The 18,086-nt window shown below is 34.9% G+C and overlaps 1 protein-coding gene across 3 annotated transcripts in view; it reads right to left on the bottom strand.

Annotated features, from left to right (window-relative positions):
* Positions 1-18,086, bottom strand: part of ephb1 (EPH receptor B1) — a 550,777-nt gene that overhangs the window by 46,264 nt on the left and 486,427 nt on the right. For all 3 annotated transcript variants that reach the window (XM_073929961.1, XM_073929962.1, XM_017352258.4), the window contains 3 exons: positions 13,628-13,790; positions 4,217-4,325; positions 1,975-2,039 (listed from right to left, as the gene is read on the bottom strand). In XM_073929961.1, coding sequence (XP_073786062.1) covers positions 1,975-2,039; positions 4,217-4,325; positions 13,628-13,790 — 337 coding nt within the window. The remainder of the gene's footprint in view (positions 1-1,974; positions 2,040-4,216; positions 4,326-13,627; positions 13,791-18,086) is intronic.

The following is an 18,086-nucleotide window of genomic DNA, read 5'->3' as shown; positions in this document are numbered from 1 at the left end:
TGTGACATTTTCGCCAATTATATTCAGCGAAGAGTCCTTCGCTTTGTTTTAGCTCATATGCATTGACATTCAGGACTGAATAAATTCTGATACAGTAATTATCCGAATATTTCTCCTGACAATGAGATCATGTTCCCACAGCCTCTTGTTCTCTTTTTTTCTTCTTCCTGCTTTCTAAATTGTCTGTTTGATGTGTGAGTCTGGCTGTCACATCATTTGTTTACTTTTTCGTCTGCACTTATGTTAATTAAATTTGGTTTCGCAGATCGCCCACCAAATCCTCTGAGAGGTTGCTTACAAGGAGACAGAGAGACAGAAAGAGAAAGAGAGAGAGAGAGAAAGAGAGAGATTTCGCACTTCCTAATGAGCCTGAAGCCTCTTGCCGGGCTGTGGGATGTATACGGGTTGGAAGAGCTTTTTTCGTGTCAGCTTTTTAAAAGCGTGCAGGCCTGGAGCGATCCCTCATTCCTTTCCTCCGTTACACTGCATCCCCCGGCGTTTCCTGTAACCTCACATCTATATTTTTCAGTTTTTGCCTCTTTGTTTGCTTTAGTTCCAATTTAAAACCCATTTCAGGATAATATTTGCCTCAGAGGAAGGGGCGGAGCCGAGTATAAAACGCAGATGTCAATCAACATCAATCGTGTTTTTTTTTTCTTTCTATCAGTTTTTTCATTCATTCATTCATTCATTCATTCATTCAGTTTCTTTTGGCTTGGTTCCTTTTTACCGGAAGAATAAACCACCAACTTATCCAGCATATGTTTTACACAGCGGATGCCCTTCCAGCTGCAACTCAGCACTGGCAACTCAGAGAGCTACACTCTCGCACTCATACACTACAGCCAATATACCACATGTCTTTGGACCTGGACTGGGTCTTTGGTGTTTGAAATACTGTTAGAGACAGTTGGCAATTCTCTGGAGTTACAGTTTACAGTTTCAGTATAACATATTTTTCTTAGTTACCTTTTTCCGCAAGTACTGCTGAAAATTGGTATTATTATACCAAAACAATACCTACATTAGAACTTGAACAGAGTTAAGAAATCAATATTTCTTGGAAGAAGCCTGATTTTCAATTAAAACAAATAAAAAACATTTGTTATTTTAACCAATTACCATTTACTGGAAAATATGCTGTGAATGGAAATGATTTTAATATTAGTTTAACAGAAAAATCATCAATCATCAAATTTGAAAACATTTTACTCACACATATACTTAATAAAGTGATTCAATCAAGAAAAAAAATTATTTTAAAAGTGGTCTTCTTTATTTATTTATTTATTTATTTATTTATTTATTTATTTATTTATTTATTTATTTATTTATTTATTCTCTACTGTTTCATGCATCAATCTTTATAAAATTGAAACAAACAAATAAAAATTAAATAAATTGTATTAAAAATGTAAAATAAAATAAAATAAAATAAAATAAAATAAAATAAAATAAAATAAAATAAAATAAAATAAAATAAAATAAAATAAAATAAAATAAAATAAAATGTGTTTTATGCAAGTAACTTAGCAGGTTTAGACCTGTCATGTGCGAATAACATCACTAGTAGGTGGTGACAATAACTTAATCATTAAAAAAACTATTAAACTTATTAAAGAAGTTTAGCCTTCGTTGCCAGTGGACATTTCAGAATAGCAACAACACAAAATGCAAAACAAAAGTGGTAAATAACTGATTATCAAACAAAAAAAAGAAATGTTTTGCAGTGGCCTAGCCAGATTCCTGACATAAATCCAATTGAGAAACTGCCGAGGGAACTAAAGATTACAGCGGTACAACAAAAAAGTCTGTAAAATGACTTTTGGACCTTGGATATTTTGGAACGGGCTTGTCTTTAAAGCTTTACCTGTAATTTTGTAAATTAATTTCCCTTCATATGAGTTTTTTTTTTTTTTTTTTTTTACTTCAGGAACCCAGCTGTTGCTTTTTATAATGGAAAAGTTTGCTCACCTCTGCCAGTGCTGTAATGCTGGAGTTTGTCACTGTACACTGCCTCCTTATTGTAAGCTCGTTTCCTTTGAGAGAAAGACAGAAAGAAGCAATAGAATTTTAAAAACATAGCTATTAAATGAGTCTGGATTTGCTCAGCTTGTTTAAACATTCACAATCTGAGTCGCTTTATAACCTTAAGTGTTAATAATTAGTAAATAATTAATTAATAAGTAATAATTGTTGTGAGGGCTTTTCTTGCTCATACTGTAGAGTGGTGTGAAAAAGTATTTGCCACTTTCATGTGTTAGATCATCAAACTAATTCATATATTAGTCAAAGACAACTCAAGTAAACACATCATGCAGTTTTTAAATAGAGTTTTTTATTATTATGGGAAACAAAATACATAGCCCTGAAGTCAGTACGAGGGCAAACACTTTTGTACACAACTGTAGATGTTTGGTCAGACAAGGAAGTAAAAAGCTGGCCCAAATTGAAGATTGTTCTTGTAAAACACCAGCAACTTAGTGACACAATGACACAATGTTTTTATTCAATAGTTGATGCTATAACACTAGAAAGTTAGATCCAAACTTTCTGTCTGACTAAAACTGAAGTAAGAAAACTAAACTCTTAGTCAGGCTGGTTTTGCATACAGTTGTGGCTGGGGGTTTGGAGAAGCCTTTTTGTGGTCTAAATCTTTTATTTTTTGGATTAAAAGCATGAATTGCTTACTGTTTACAGGAATTGCATCACCTCACCCATCATTACTGTTAGCCTACAGCAAAGAACTGACTCAGATAAAGACCAATTTATCAGCAAGAGGAGATGCTTTACTCTTGAGGAGAGCTAGTGGCTAAACTAAGACTCGCTGCAAGCAGAGAGCTTTGATATAGAGCATGACACTAATAAATCGCTAGAAAATGTACCACTCTTATTTGTACTAGGATGTAACATATTAAATTTTTATGTTCATAATGCAGTTTTTTTGCAAAAATTAATATTGTTTAAAAGATGATACAATTTAATAAAAAATAACTGTGTATTAGAAAAAACAAATATACAGTTTACATAATGTGTAATACATATTTTGTTTAACATTATACTAAAACTGCATTATGAAATGCAAAAAAATACATAAATAAAATCATATAATATAAAATAAAATACAAATAAAATAAAATAAAATAAAATACAAACAAAAATAATATAAAATAAATTAAAATTAAATTAAATTAAATATTATAAACTAAAATAAAATAATATAAAATAAAATGCAAATAATATGAAATAAAATAAAAGCATGTAAAATAAAATACAAAAAATACAAATAAAATAAAATACAAATAAAATACAATAAAAACATGATACAAATACAAATTATATATAAAAAATTAAATAAAACAATATAAAATAAAATAAATGCAAAATAAAATACAAATAAAGTGTAATACAAATACAAATATTAAATTAAAACTAAATAAAATAAAATAATAAAATGCAAATAATAAAATAATAAACTAAAGTAAACTAAAATAAAATAAAATAAAATAAGTAAAAATAATAAAATAAAAGTATGTGTTTTCTGCCGGTTACTTAGCAGGTTTAGGCCTGTTGTGTGTGACTAACACCACTAGTAGGTGGCGGCATTTAATTGAATTATTTAAAAAAACTATTAAATTATTAAAGACATCACAAAAGTAATAAATAAATGGTTAGCAAAAAAAAAAAAAAAGTTTTGCAGTAGCTCAGCCAGAGTCCCGACATTAATCCAGTTGAGAATCTATATAGCTATAGATCAAGGTGATGACAAGAGTTAAAAGAGTTGGAGCATCACTAAAGATAAATGAAAAAAAATACCAGTGGAGAGCTGCAAAAAGCTAATCAGCAATTATAGCAAGTGTTTGATTGCTGTAATAGCCAATAAAAAGCATTTTGTTATTGATTATTGAGAATAATTTTGAACATGCCACTTTTTGTTCAAATATAAGTAATTTTTTTTTCCACAATAATGCTTCTGTACATCATTGTATTATCTTTTAGGAGAAGCCTGTGTCATGTTCGGTCAAAAAAAAAAATAAACAAATAAATAAAATAAAAACACTAAAATGGTTTAATAAAAGTAACTTTTAGTCAGAATTTCCCATGGGTATGCAGGAATAATTTCAGCCTTGACTGTAAATAGTATTTAGCTATAGACTGAATTCTGGCTTTTCATCATTGTGTGCACATGCAGCAGTCATGCGTCTGGCTAACTCACCTTCGACAGACTATAGATATGGCCACCAGAGACACGATGAAGACCACTCCAGCCGCGGCCGAGCCCGCAATCAGTGGCAACTGCTCCCTCAGCTCTGATTTATAGTCGTCTAGACAGAGAGAGACAGGATGCATTAGGCTACAGAAATAACTGAAATGGCCGCTGCCTATAGAGATGAAACGGGGGGGATGAAAGAACGTAAACAAAACATTTCAAGAACACCTTTTCAGGGAAGCGTTTCGGGACTGCATGAATAGAAGAATGAATGAAAAACAGGGGACATTCAGCCTGACGAACAGCGAGGAAGTGTGAGCTTGGAGTGAAATGGAAGAGAATAAAGAGAAAGGGAGATGGATAATAGAGTGATACAAAGAGAAGCGCTGAAACAGGTAATGCTAATGCCTAGCGCTGACAGATGTCAGCTGAGAAAGAGTGATGGAAATGGATAGACGGAATGAAAGGAGGGATGGAAAAACACTTAAGGTACACAGGCGACTGACAGCGACTGACGTGAGTGATGTGCGAGGCCAATCAGGACGGCTAATCCTCACCGTCACAGTTGGAAAACAAGAAAGAAAAGGATGAATGTTCTTTGTCAATGTTCAGACACAGCCGAACCCTTGACTATTGCATGCTTACACTGGAAAGCAAACATCTGTGTGATTCGAGAGCGTACCATGCTAAGCTATGAGCTACTTGTGGTTTTAAGTAGCTAAATTGCGATCATGCTAGCTCTGGAAAGCTAAAAAGAGATCATAAAAAAGATATAATTTGAAGATAGCTGTGGGGACGAGTAAGAGGTGGCAAGATGAAAACACAGAGGGAGAGACTGAAAAACATCATTATTTGTCATTATGTGTATGGCAGACAGATCTAATCTCTTGAAAAACGTACTAGCTACATAAAGCCGCATGTAAACAAAGCTTACTACAAAACCGTCAGTTGCTTGTGACTTTCTTGGCTGTCTGTTTACATCTGCTGCACTCTAAAGCTTAAATCATTCAAAAACGTAACAGTTACTTGAAGGTGGTGTCATGAAACCTTTATAATCATGACATGACACACATCATGAATATTAATGTGATTTTATGCATGCTTATGACAACTGTCATTCGCTCAGTTATGTAATTTTAAGTGCAAAGATAACACTGTTTGAGGTGTCTTTGTTTAGACAACTTCACATAACCAAATACGTCATAGCCTGTCTTTGAATGCTTTTACATCTATGGTTCGGTTCATTTGGTCCAGACCGAGGGCAACAAATACAACACAATCTTACGGCAATTCATAACTTTTTAATTTAGTGGCTAATTCGTATGAATCCGTACGATCTAATTCGTACAATTTAATATGACTTGCTCATCCCCCAATGACGGTTAGGTTTAGGGGTGGGGTTAGGTGCCACGCCTCCTTTTTAAAACTGTACAATTTCGTACGACTGAACTCGTACGAATTAGCCACTAAGCTGGCAATATGTAAAATACTTATATTTTCTCGTGAGATCAGGCAGACAAATGATACGTTGTAGCATTTTTCTGTGTTTGTTTGGGTCCTTTTCAGACCACACTGATTGCTTTGGTCCGAATCAGTTAAAAATAATCAGTTAAAATCAGTTAAAGATTAGAATCAGTTAAAAAGATCCAAAATGCAGTCATGTGACAAAATCCACATCACTCATTGGCCAGATGTTATTGAACGTATTTCCTAAACTGCTTTTTGATTGGTCAGAATTAACGTGCGGTTAAATGCCAATGGAACTCCCACAAGTAAACAAAACGGCGGACACAAAATGTTGCTTTTTACAATGGAGGGATGACTGCGCTGGCTTATTGTATCCCTAGTGATATACTATATAGTTTGCTAACATCACTTTAGACAAACTATACATTTCGAGAACGAAGCATGGCTGCAGCTGGAAAACAATCTTTTAGTTCATTGCAAACAGCGAAGGCGCATAGCAAGTCACTTCAGGAGGAGGTGTGAATTTATTTTAGCTAAATAATAATAGCTAAAACTGCGACATGACCATCAACGATCCATCAGGTAGTGTTTTTTTTTCTCTCTCTCTCTCTCTCTCTCTCTCTCTCTCTCTCTCTCTCTCTGTTTAAAATTGTTGGTAAAGCGCAGTCAACAAATATTTTTTCTCCACACCCCATAAGATGGGACAGTGCATCAGACTATGGAAACTGGATTAGTCCAAAAAGGCACAGTACTTTTTGTGGATGGGTCTCCTTTTGGTTGGGATCATGTTCTCACCACAAACTAACCTCTCCAGGGTTTGTTTAAAAGCGTATTGAGATACCCTCTTCAAGGAGGTCTCGGTAGGCTTTTTTGGTTGGCTTTTGGTGCGCATTCAAATGCGATTGCTGAATTTACAATTCCTCAAATGAACTGCACCAAGAGGGAAAATGAACTTTAGAGCATTTCAACCAAACTAAACAAGGCAGGTGTGAAAACACCCTTTATCTCTATCCCTTGATATTATCAATACTTTATAATAACTTGTCATAAATCTGTCATAAACATGACTGTCTTGAAATCATTAAAAGAGTGTAATGAATATTTTTCTGCTCACTTATTTTTAGTAGAACAAAAAGAATTTGTCATTGAAATATTAGTGAAAGTTTTATTTACTTTTTTTTAGTTTTCTTTTTGTGACTCTTTGGAAGTTTATACATTCATTCATTTTCTTTTCAGCTTAGTCCCTTTATTAATCTGGGGTCGCCACAGCAGAATGAACCGCCAACTTATCCAGCATATGTTTTACGCAGCGGATGCCCTTCCAGACACAACCCATTACTGGTTAAAACATTAACTCATTCACACACTCATATACTATGGTTAATTTTAGCATATACCTAACTGACCTGTACCACATGTATTTGGACTTGTAGGGGAAATCGGAGCACCCGGAGTAAACCGACATGAACAAGGGGAGAACATGCAAACTCCACACAGAAATGCCAACTGATCCTGCCGAGGTTCAAATCAGCGGCCTTCTTGCTGTGAGGCGAACGTGCTACCCACTGCACCACCATGTCGCCTCTGGATTACTTGAAACTTTGAATGGGTGACGTTAGGTGTTGTCGAACTGCACTGTGGACTAGTCCGCACCACTTCAGTGGCGTTGCTCGCTGCAGCAGTTGGGACATTCTCAACGTTTTAAGCGCTGACGGAAGTGTCAGCTGACACTGCTATGATGATTGCATTAGCCCTAACTTCAGACATACCCTCTGTCAAGTGTTGACACTGAAGCCCCGTGTGAATGGGGCGTAAAACCCAATAAGTTAAACTAACTCAAACCATTTGAGGAAATCATTTGCAACAAACCATTTGAGTTAAAAAACGAATCTATATGAGTAGTGTGAACCTACTGCAATTAAGTTGAATTAATGAGGTATTTAATTAACCCATTACCTTCAACACTGAGTTTAAAACTCCTTTTAAATGAGTAGAATTAACTTTCGGTCAATTTTGAGTTAGCTACACTCAATTCATTTGATAAAGCTGACTGTTTGGTTTTACAGTGTTCTAGCACAACTCACACCATGCGTTGCTACCTAAATTTAGTACATTGAAATGAAGAAACCTCAGGAAGACAACTGAAGTGTTTGTGGGAGCTCGTAAACAGTGCCTAATGATACAGAGGATTTGCTTTGGAGATGGCTTTGTGTTTTGTCAATGCTCAGCAAAGAGATTGAAGAGCCTAGAGATGAAACAGCAGCCGAGTGAACATTGGTAAAGACCAATTTAAACCAATAGGAATCACAGCATGACTCATTAGAAATAATATTAATTTCCACAAATAAAGCACCTTTATTTACATGTATTTTAGTGAATGAGTGTGCATTAAAATGGTGCATACTATATGTATGTCACTGCACACCAGATTTTAACCACTGCGCTGGTGGTGGTTCTTAGCATGCTGGCTAAATCCATAACGGTCAACAGGAAGTAGAGCAGTCTCGCTGAGTACTGGGCTTAAACACACCTCATTTAACAGAATCATTTCTTCATCATTACACCTGGCTGTCAGAACAAGAAAGAGAGAGAGAATGAAAGAGAAAGAGAGAGACTCCGGGGAGAGCATGTGTTATGCTTCTAGAGGAGGTGTGTGTGTGTATGTGTGTGACTGTGTGAGGTGGACTTCTCTCCCCTGTGATTGGTGCTAATTGTCGTAACGAATGTCGTGCCATGGCAGAATGCCAGTGGATGTACCCGTTAGCTGGCGCAGAGCGAACGCGGGCACTAATTACTTTAGTTAGTATGACGGCACGGATCCGCCTGCGCACACACACACCCTCACACACACTCACAAATAGGGAGTTTTGTCTTCATCAGTGTGACATCACTGTGTTCCATCTGTATATTCACTTAATTTGTGTTAATGTACTACAAGTATTTGATGATAATTAAAGCTCAATATGTGATTCAGATATTGTTAAACAGAATAGTGGGAATATCTATGCTATTTTTTTCAAGAAAACATATCCCTACTGTAGGTACATATACAAACATAGTTTTTAGAGATAACTGCTGCATCCTGATTTGCATACTATTTGTCCTAAACAGTATTTGAAAATAGAATAAGTGTGTCCCAAACCATAGTATGTTAAGAGTATGTATGCCAAAGGTTTCCGGATGGTTTACTAGAAATTCGAAGTATAGAACCATCTATACTTTCTAGAACAAAGAAATATGATCATATTGCTCCAGTACTCTCATTTTTGCATTGGCTCCCTATTAAATATCGAATAAATTAAAAAAAAAAAAAAAAAATTGACTACCAAAAAACTGAACGGCTTAGCTCCCCAGTATTTGAGGGAGCTTCTGGTGTATTATAGCCCATCATGTACTCTACGCTGAATTAATTCTGGACAATTGATTATTCCCAGAATATCAAACTCAAGTGTAGGTGGTAGATCTTTCTCATATCTGGCACCTAAACTCTGGAACAGCCTTCCTTGTTCAGCAAAGCAGACACATCTCTTTATATTAGCATACACATAAAACACAAATGCTGTTGAAATCCACATCCTCCAAAGCAGGGGTCACCAATCTTGGTCCAGGAGGGCCGGTGTCCCGTTTTAGCTCCAACTTGCCTCAACCCACCTGCCTGGGTGTTTTAAGTATACCTAGTAAGACCTTGATTAGCTTGTTTAGGTGTGTTTGCTTAGGTTTGGAGCAAAAATCTGCAGAACACAAGTTTGGTGACCCCTGCTCTAAAGGATTGTTAGTCTGCATTATTTAAGGCAACCAGAGCCAGAAACGCTTCCCAAAAGACATTGAAATTTGAATGGTATCTTATTAAGCTTATGTTAGTCTGTTTTAATCATTCCTGAGGTTTCCATTATCCTGGATCAGGCTGTATCCTGAGCAGCTGCTGTGGTGGTCATGGAGGATTTGAGAGCATGAGACTGATCCCTGTAAGACCCCAGCAACAGACGAGTACTCGCATTGAACTGGAAGGGCCAGCATGTAAACTGGCCAGTGACCACTACTGGTCTGATGAGTCTCGAATTCTGCTAAGACATCCAGATGGTAGAGTTAGAATTTAGTGTCAACAACATAAAAGCATGGATCCATCCTGACTTGTATCAATGGTTCAGGCTGCTGGTGGTAGTGTAATGGATATTTTCTTGGCACACTTTGGGCCCATTAGTACCAATAACTCATCGTGTCAACACCACAGTCTACCTGAGTATTGTTGCTGACCATGTCCATCCCTTTATGACCACAGTGTACCCATCCTCAAACGGCTACTTTCAGCAGTTATAACATAACGTGCAAATCATCTCAGGCTGGTTTCTTAAACATGACAATGAGTTCACTGTACTCAAATGGCCTCCAGAGTCACCAGATCTCAATCCAATGGAGCATCTTTGGGATGTAGTGGAATGGGAGATTCGTATCATGGATGTGCAGCCGACAAATCTGCAGCAACTGCGTGATGCTATCGTGTCAATATGGAGCAAAATCCCTGAGGAATTTTTTCAGTACCTTGTTGAATATATGCCACGAAGGATTAAGGCAGTTCTGAATGGTGGACCAACCCAGTACTTGTAAGGTGTACCTAATAAAGTGGCCGGTGAGTGCATTTCAAGTATGCAAATTAGGATGCAGCAAACTTGAAATGATTTGTGTAAATATTCAAAACTTAATTTAGGTTCTTGTTATGAAATATAACAAGGTTTATCTTGGAGATGCACAAAATGTTGCTAGAAATGTCGAGGTAACGGCTTTTATTCCTAGGAAACGCATTAACTGACAATACATAGTAAGTCACTCTGAATAAATGTGTTTGGAAAATGCACAAAAGCATTTGTTGTGTAAAAATGCATTAATTATAGTCAAGAAAGAGCCTGTACCACACTGTTTAACCACAGGGCTTTGTTTACACATTACACCTGTGTGTCTCTTTGTGTGTGTGTGTCCCAGATTACAAGTACAGTTCAGTTATATTTACACCAGTGTGACAGCAAAGACAAGGAGGGCTGTGTTAAAGATGAAGCATAAAAAAATGAAAGTGCAAGTGAGCTGGACAAGTAAAATTGTGTGTCTGCTTGCGTGCTTGTGTTTGTGTGTGTGTGTGTGTGTGTGTGTGTGTGTGTGTGCGTATGTGTGAGTGTTTGTCTGGCACAGTCATCAGCCACGACATGCTGGACTACAGATATAGCACCATTAATCAAACTTGTGAGAGAGACAGAGGTTATCAGGGAGAAACAAAGCAAAATAGGGGCTTTTTATGTTTTGTTTCTTATTTAAAAATTAAGCAAATAAAATAAATAGTTATACAAAATAAAATATATAGTAAAATAAAATATATAGTAATATAAAATAAAATATATAGTAATATAGGGCAGCATGGTGGTGCAGTGGGTAGCACATTCACCTCACAGCAAGAAGGTCGCTGGTTCAAGCCCCGCCTGGGTCAGTTGGCATTTCTGTGAGGAGTTTGCATGTTCTCCCCGTGTTGGCGTGGGTTTCCTCTAAGTGCTCCGGTTACCCCCACAGTCCAAAGACATGTGGTATAGTTGAATTGAGTAAGCTAAATTGTCCGTAGTGTATGTTTTTGAGTGTGTACGGAAGTTTCCTAGTTATAAATTACAGCTGGAAGGGCATACGCTGCGTAAAACATATGCTGGATGAGTTGGCGGTTCATTCCACTGTGGTGACCCCGGATTAATAAAGGGACTAAGCCGAAAAGAAAACTAATAAATGAATATAGTAGTATAAAATAAATAAAATATAGTCAAATAGGCAGCATGGTGGCGCAGTGGGTATCGCTGTTGCCACACAGCAAAAAGGTCACTGGTTTAAGCCTCGGCTGGGTCAGTTGGCATTTCTATGCGGGGTTTGCATGTTCTCTCCGTGTTCGCGTGGGATTTCTCTGGGTGCTCCGGTTTCCCCCACAAGTCTAAAGACATGCGCTATAGGTGAACTGGGCAAGCTAAATTGTCTGTATAGTTTGTGTGTGAATGTGAGTGTATGGATGTTTCCCAGTGATGTGTTGCGGCTGGAATATACCCGTTAGCATATTAATGGCATATTCTGGATGAATTGGCGGTTCATTCCACTGTGGCAACCCTGATTAAAAAAGGGACTGAGCCAAAAAGAAAATTAATGATTGAATAATAAAATTATATATATATATATATATATATATATATATATATATATATATATATATATATATATATATATATATATATATATATATAGTAAAATGAAATTAAATATAAAATATAGTGAAATAAAAAAAAATATATAGTAAAATAAAATAAAATATATAGTAAATTAAAATACAATAAAAAATAAAGTGAATTAAAATGTTATTAAATATATAGTGAAATAAAATAAAATAAAATAAAATAAAATAAAATAAAATAAAATAAAATAAAATAAAATAAAATAAAATAAAATAAAGACGGTTTATTCTGCTGTGGTGACGCTTAATAAAGAAGGAAGTAAGGTAAGAGTAAGTGAGCGAGTTATTAAGTTAAGTCAAGTCAAGACAAGACAAGTAAATAATTAACCAATTAATTAGAAAAAAATATATGAAATCATCAACTGCACAACAAATATATTTTTCTTATTATTATTTTGTGTGTGAATGTGTTACATCACGAATAAATGAAATGAGCCCTAAGACACAATAAACACTTCCAATCACTTCCACTGAGAGAGAGAGAGAGAGAGAAAAGAAAGCAAAACAGCAAGAGTGAATTACTGTATGTGTTAAACAGTATGGCAGTTTTTTTTTTTTAATAAGTTAAAAAAAAAAACAAAAAAAAACCTGGCATTATAAATAAATGGGCAAATCAATAGATAGATAGACAGACAGACAGATATGAAAATATATGGGAAACCGCTCTTCTCTAGAGGTTATTCCTCTAGTGAACTAATGAGCTCTGGACACTGAATAACTTCCCTGAGGTACAAGAAATATAATGCGACATGGATTATTTACAACCGAGCTTACTGACGTCTTTCTGTGTCTGTCATACTGACTCAGAGATTACATGAGATGTGAGATGCTCATTCATGTTTATATAGTGCTATATCATGTAGTAAACAGGGAGGAATGGATTATGATTATGATTATCACTCAAGCTTTGCTTCCAGTTAAACTGAAGCCTGTCACAGAAATATTGCATTAACGTCCTGATAAAATAGACTGAACTTGAAAGGTGAGACATCTAATGAAAACCGTTCATTCACCCATTGTCTGACTATAAGAATATCTCAATCTAACAGAGCACCTTTGGGATGTGGTGGAACGGGAGATCAGCATCATGGATGTGCATCTGACAAATCTGAAGCAACTACGTGATGCTATCATGTCAATATGGACCAAAATCTCTGAGGAATATCTTGTTCAATCTATGCCACAAAGGATTAAGGCAGTTTGGAAAGCAAAAGAGGGTCCTCCTGGTACTAGTACAGTGTACCTAATAAAGTGGCCGGTAAGTGTACATAGATTTGTTAAAGTTAATGTATATAAAACATCATCCATACCAAACCGAAAGGTGCAAACCGATATTATACCATTAACACCCCTACAGAACTTTCCACAGATAATGATTAATCTAACATCTTTCACTAATCAATGAGCTAAGCATTCTGGGAAAGCTTGCATGCCGCACATGGTGCCGATGAAAATCATTCAGCTGAGCAGTTTCTCTGGACAAACATCAAACACACACATACACACACATAACCTGTTTATGATACATAATGATGATCACGCAAACCTGGAATATATTGAGCATAAAAAAGGAATACTGAAGCATTTGTTTCAGCAACTCTAAATAAATCTGCTCCAGGAATGAAATCACCAAGATTCTGAGAGCGCCTCCGCACGCACACACACACACATACACACACAGGCATTGGCGTGGGGGTTCGTACCATCTGTGAGGGTTTGGAAGCACATTTTGCTGCTGTATTTGCCGAAGCCGGCGACAGTCCTGGCGCGAACCTGCATTACATACATGGTGCCTGGCCGTAATCCATCCACACGCGCTGTATTGGTCTGACTTCTCATCTGCGTAGAGTTCACCTCTGACAGCTCCTGACATACACACACACACAAAGAGAGAAAGAGAGACGTGTGTTTGGCAAATTTTCCCATGTAATTTCATTTTTGATTACAATAGACAGTGTAATGTTAAACTAAGAAAGAAAGATGAATTAATCTCTTGTTTTTATCCTTGACTGCAATGGGATCATTTACATTATTTAAAGATATTTTACAACAAAATATGACAATTACACTTTACTCAGCCTCAAGTCAATATTATAGCCTCAATATAATAGCCTCAATATTATAGCTGTAGTAGATATAGATGTTTTAAAGGGCACCTATGATTAAAAACATATTTTGCAAGCTGTTTGGACAGAACTGTGTGTAGGTATACTGTGTCCACAGACATGATATAAAAACAATAAGTCTCTTTTTTTAATTTCCTGACATTAAAATAGGATCCAAATCCCTCCTATTTTGAGGCCCACCGCAACCTGATGTAAGAGTGCGGTTTCCCCTCCCACCAAATTGATTGACGGTCATGTATAAACGCCTCCATAGTGACATGTATAATCTCATCAACAGGACAGGATGTGCACAAAGCAATTGGGATTAAAAGATCTGTTCAGCTGTCTGTGATCCTCAGTCATTATCAAATGTGATCAAGAATGAGTTTTACAAGTTTAAAACGTTTTTAAAACAGTGCATGTTTGTAATGAATTACAGCTATATTACCGTCTTCATCAGCACAGCCACATGTCAGTACAATTATAAAAGAAGACGATTCAATCCCGGTTTGTGGATGTTAAATCAGGTCTATTTTTGTACATTAGCATAATGGATATCCATACAGCAGTGGATATTAACGTGTATCCTGTCACATTTTCACGCAAAAAGAGTGCAAAGTTCAATGTGCACACTGTATGTGTGTGTGTTACCACTGTGTGTATGTGAGTGAACTCTGTATCGACATTGTGTGACTCATTTTTGCAGAGAAGCTTAAATTAACTCCACAACAAATACATCAAATAATCATTGGGAAAGTTCTTACTGTAGTATTTCTCACAAATGTTATGTGAACAAAACAAAACTAAACTTAACTAAACTAAACTAAACTAAACTAAACTAAACTAAACTAAACTAAACTAAACTAAACTAAACTAAACTAAACTAAACAAAAAACAAAACAAAACAAAATAAAATAATCATTCATTCATTTTCTTTTTGGCTTAGTCCCTTTATTAATCTGGTGTCGCCACAGCGGAATGAACCGCCAACTTATCCAGCACGTTTTTATGCAGCATATGCCCTTCCAGCTGCAACCCATCACTGGGAAACATCCACACAGACTCACTCACACTCATACACTACAGATAATTTAGCCTACCCAATTTACCTGTACAGCATGACTTTGGACTGTGGGGGAAACCCACGCAAACGCAGGGAGAACATGCAAACTCCACACAGAAATGCCAACTAACCCAGCCGAGGCTCGAACCAGCAACATTCTTGCTGTGAGGTGACAGCACTACCTACTGCGCCACTGCGCTGCCACAAAACAAAACAAAACAAAACAAAACAAAACAAAACAAAACAAAACAAAACAAAACAAAACAAAACAAAACAAAACAAAACAAAACAAAACAAAACAAAACAAAACAAAACAAAACATTCTAAACCTGAACGCGGTTTTTCAGTCAATTTTCCTTCGACGTTCAGACAAAGCAGCATTCCAGCAAATTAACGTTAATGTTACAACTTCTCTTTCAGGAAAATTGACGGAAATAATTCACTGGTATTTTCAAAAAGGGCCCATTCACTCATGATCCCTTTCCTAAAAAAACATCAATAATTGTGTAAAAGAGACTAAAGAGGCACAAACAGAGGCAAATTATCATCATGTGCAATGCATGACGCAATTTCTATGAATGTACAGAATGATTCGATCTCTCATTTACGCACAAGATTAAATAATTTAGTGAAAAATTTGTGTGAGGGGAAAACATCCCATGTGTAAACTAGAGCTAGTGAAGCAGAGCCTGTAAAACGTGATGCCACATTGTACAGACTTTGCAAACAGCTTATTCTATTTTATGGGATTTTTTTTATACAATACGTTTTTTAAAGAGGTGAATGTTATTTTTTTTTTTAATTATTACATGCACTGAAAAAATTGTTGCAAACAATTTATATGGGTTGAATAAAAAAAAAGTGATGATCAACCTAATTTGTTTGTTTAATTCAGCCTAAATAAATTGTTTACAACCACTTGTAAAAAATAGTAAACCCAAGAAATTATCATTGAATCATTTATTTCAGTAAGGTGGTCACTATCAACATACATTTATCTACAAACATCATGTAAAAATAGATTTGTTTAACATACCCCTTTAATGTTCCACTGAAGAAAACAAAACCAATAACGGCCTGATTGGCTTGAGGCTGAACTGTCTCTTTAATTCTAGTAATTGGTGAAAGAAGAACTTCTTAGTGATAGCACTTTCCTTTTTAGAGAAAGTAAAAAGAGGCTCTTTGAACAGCTGCAGACGAGCACGGATGCCTTTGAAAAGGACATAGGAGCAGATGAGACAGTGATGTGTTAGTGATGAGATCTCGCTTTCTAAACTCCATCAACACCTCAATAAATCAGGCCGAGAAAGTGTGTGTCAGTGTGTGTGTGTGCAGAGAAAGCGTGCCAGAATTTAACTTCCCAAATAATATACCCTGTTATCATAACATTTCTGATGATAATTACTATATTACAGTGAGTTTTATTTTTAAAAATACAGAGAGCATACCTTATTCAATTTGTATGTATGTATATATATATATATATATATATATATATATATATATATATATATATATATATATATATATATATATATATATATATATATATATATACACACATATATATATATATATATATATATATATATATATATATATATATATATATATATATATATATATATATATATATATATATATATATATATATATATAGGTTTCTATTTAATGTCAAAATGTTCTGTTGGCTGTGTAGAAACATTTTAAGTCAACATGAAGTCGAATTTCTGAATACTTTTCAAGACCAAATCAATTTACGATAGATAAAATCTGTCCTGTCTATAATAACAATATCAATCAAAAATACAATCGTATTCTGGAAATAAAATGTGTTGTAAACACTGTTTCACGGTAATCTAAAAAAAGACAGGCTTCTCTATCTTTCAGAAAGAAAACAAATGCTTCATTTTAATTTAGAAAAGACGAAAGGCAAGGGATACTGAGAAATACATAAAAGAAAGAAAACTTCCAGCGCTACTTTATGTAACACAGAGACGTGGATTCACCTGTCAGTAAACATCTCTCAGTGGAACCAGTGCAGTTTCCGTGAATTTTAGTTTCTAGTCATTAGTAGCCTAAACTGAAATCTTCTACTGTATGATGTACTGAAAGATGATAAACACATAAGAATGAAACAGGATGAAGTCTTGTGTGTGGAAACAGTGAAATTAGACCAAAAGATTTTAAGAATAAGCCATTACTGAATGTAACAACTAAGATTTATATCAATAAGAATTATATTTATACTTAAATTGAAGATGTAATATTTGTGATCTCTGTGTGCATGTATTTGAACTCAAAAAAATTAAGCATAATGTATATTCTATTCTATTCTATTCTATTCTATTCTATTCTATTCTATTCTATTCTATTCTAACAATAATAAAAATATATAACAATAAAAACAAATATAATAATAATGATAATAATAATAATTATAATTATAACAAACATAAAATGATAATCTTAATAACAAACATATTAATAATAATAATAATAATAATAATAATAATAATAATAATAATAATAATAATTTCTATATAAATAAATTAATAAATACATATTATAATAAAACAACATATAATGTACAAAATAGAAATAATAATATTAACAACAACAACAACTATTATTATTATTATTATTATTATTATTATTAGGCTGGCTTGTGTAGCAAGCCAGACTACTGAAATCCTATTTAAACTTATTAGGCTGGCTTGAGAAACAAGCCAGACTACTGAAATCCTATTTAAACTTATTATTTTTTTTATATATTATTCTTCTTCTTCTGAGACTAAAATTCAAAATCTATCTCCTCCTAGAGCTTTCGAGCTATGACCACCAAACTCACACCAGACCTCCAAACTATTCTGACTCGGTATGCCATATCTTTTCCGACTGATCCGACTTTCGATTTTCCGAAAAACGTCCCGGGACCGTCGGAAAAATCCCATAGACTTAACATTGGACTAAACTTTGTGAGCTCATAACTCT

Source organism: Danio rerio, chromosome 2 (genome assembly GCF_049306965.1).
Source record: "Danio rerio strain Tuebingen ecotype United States chromosome 2, GRCz12tu, whole genome shotgun sequence".
Lineage (NCBI taxonomy): Eukaryota > Metazoa > Chordata > Actinopteri > Cypriniformes > Danionidae > Danio > Danio rerio.
Note: the sequence above shows the minus strand (reverse complement) of the source record. Positions and strands in the feature narration are given on the sequence as shown.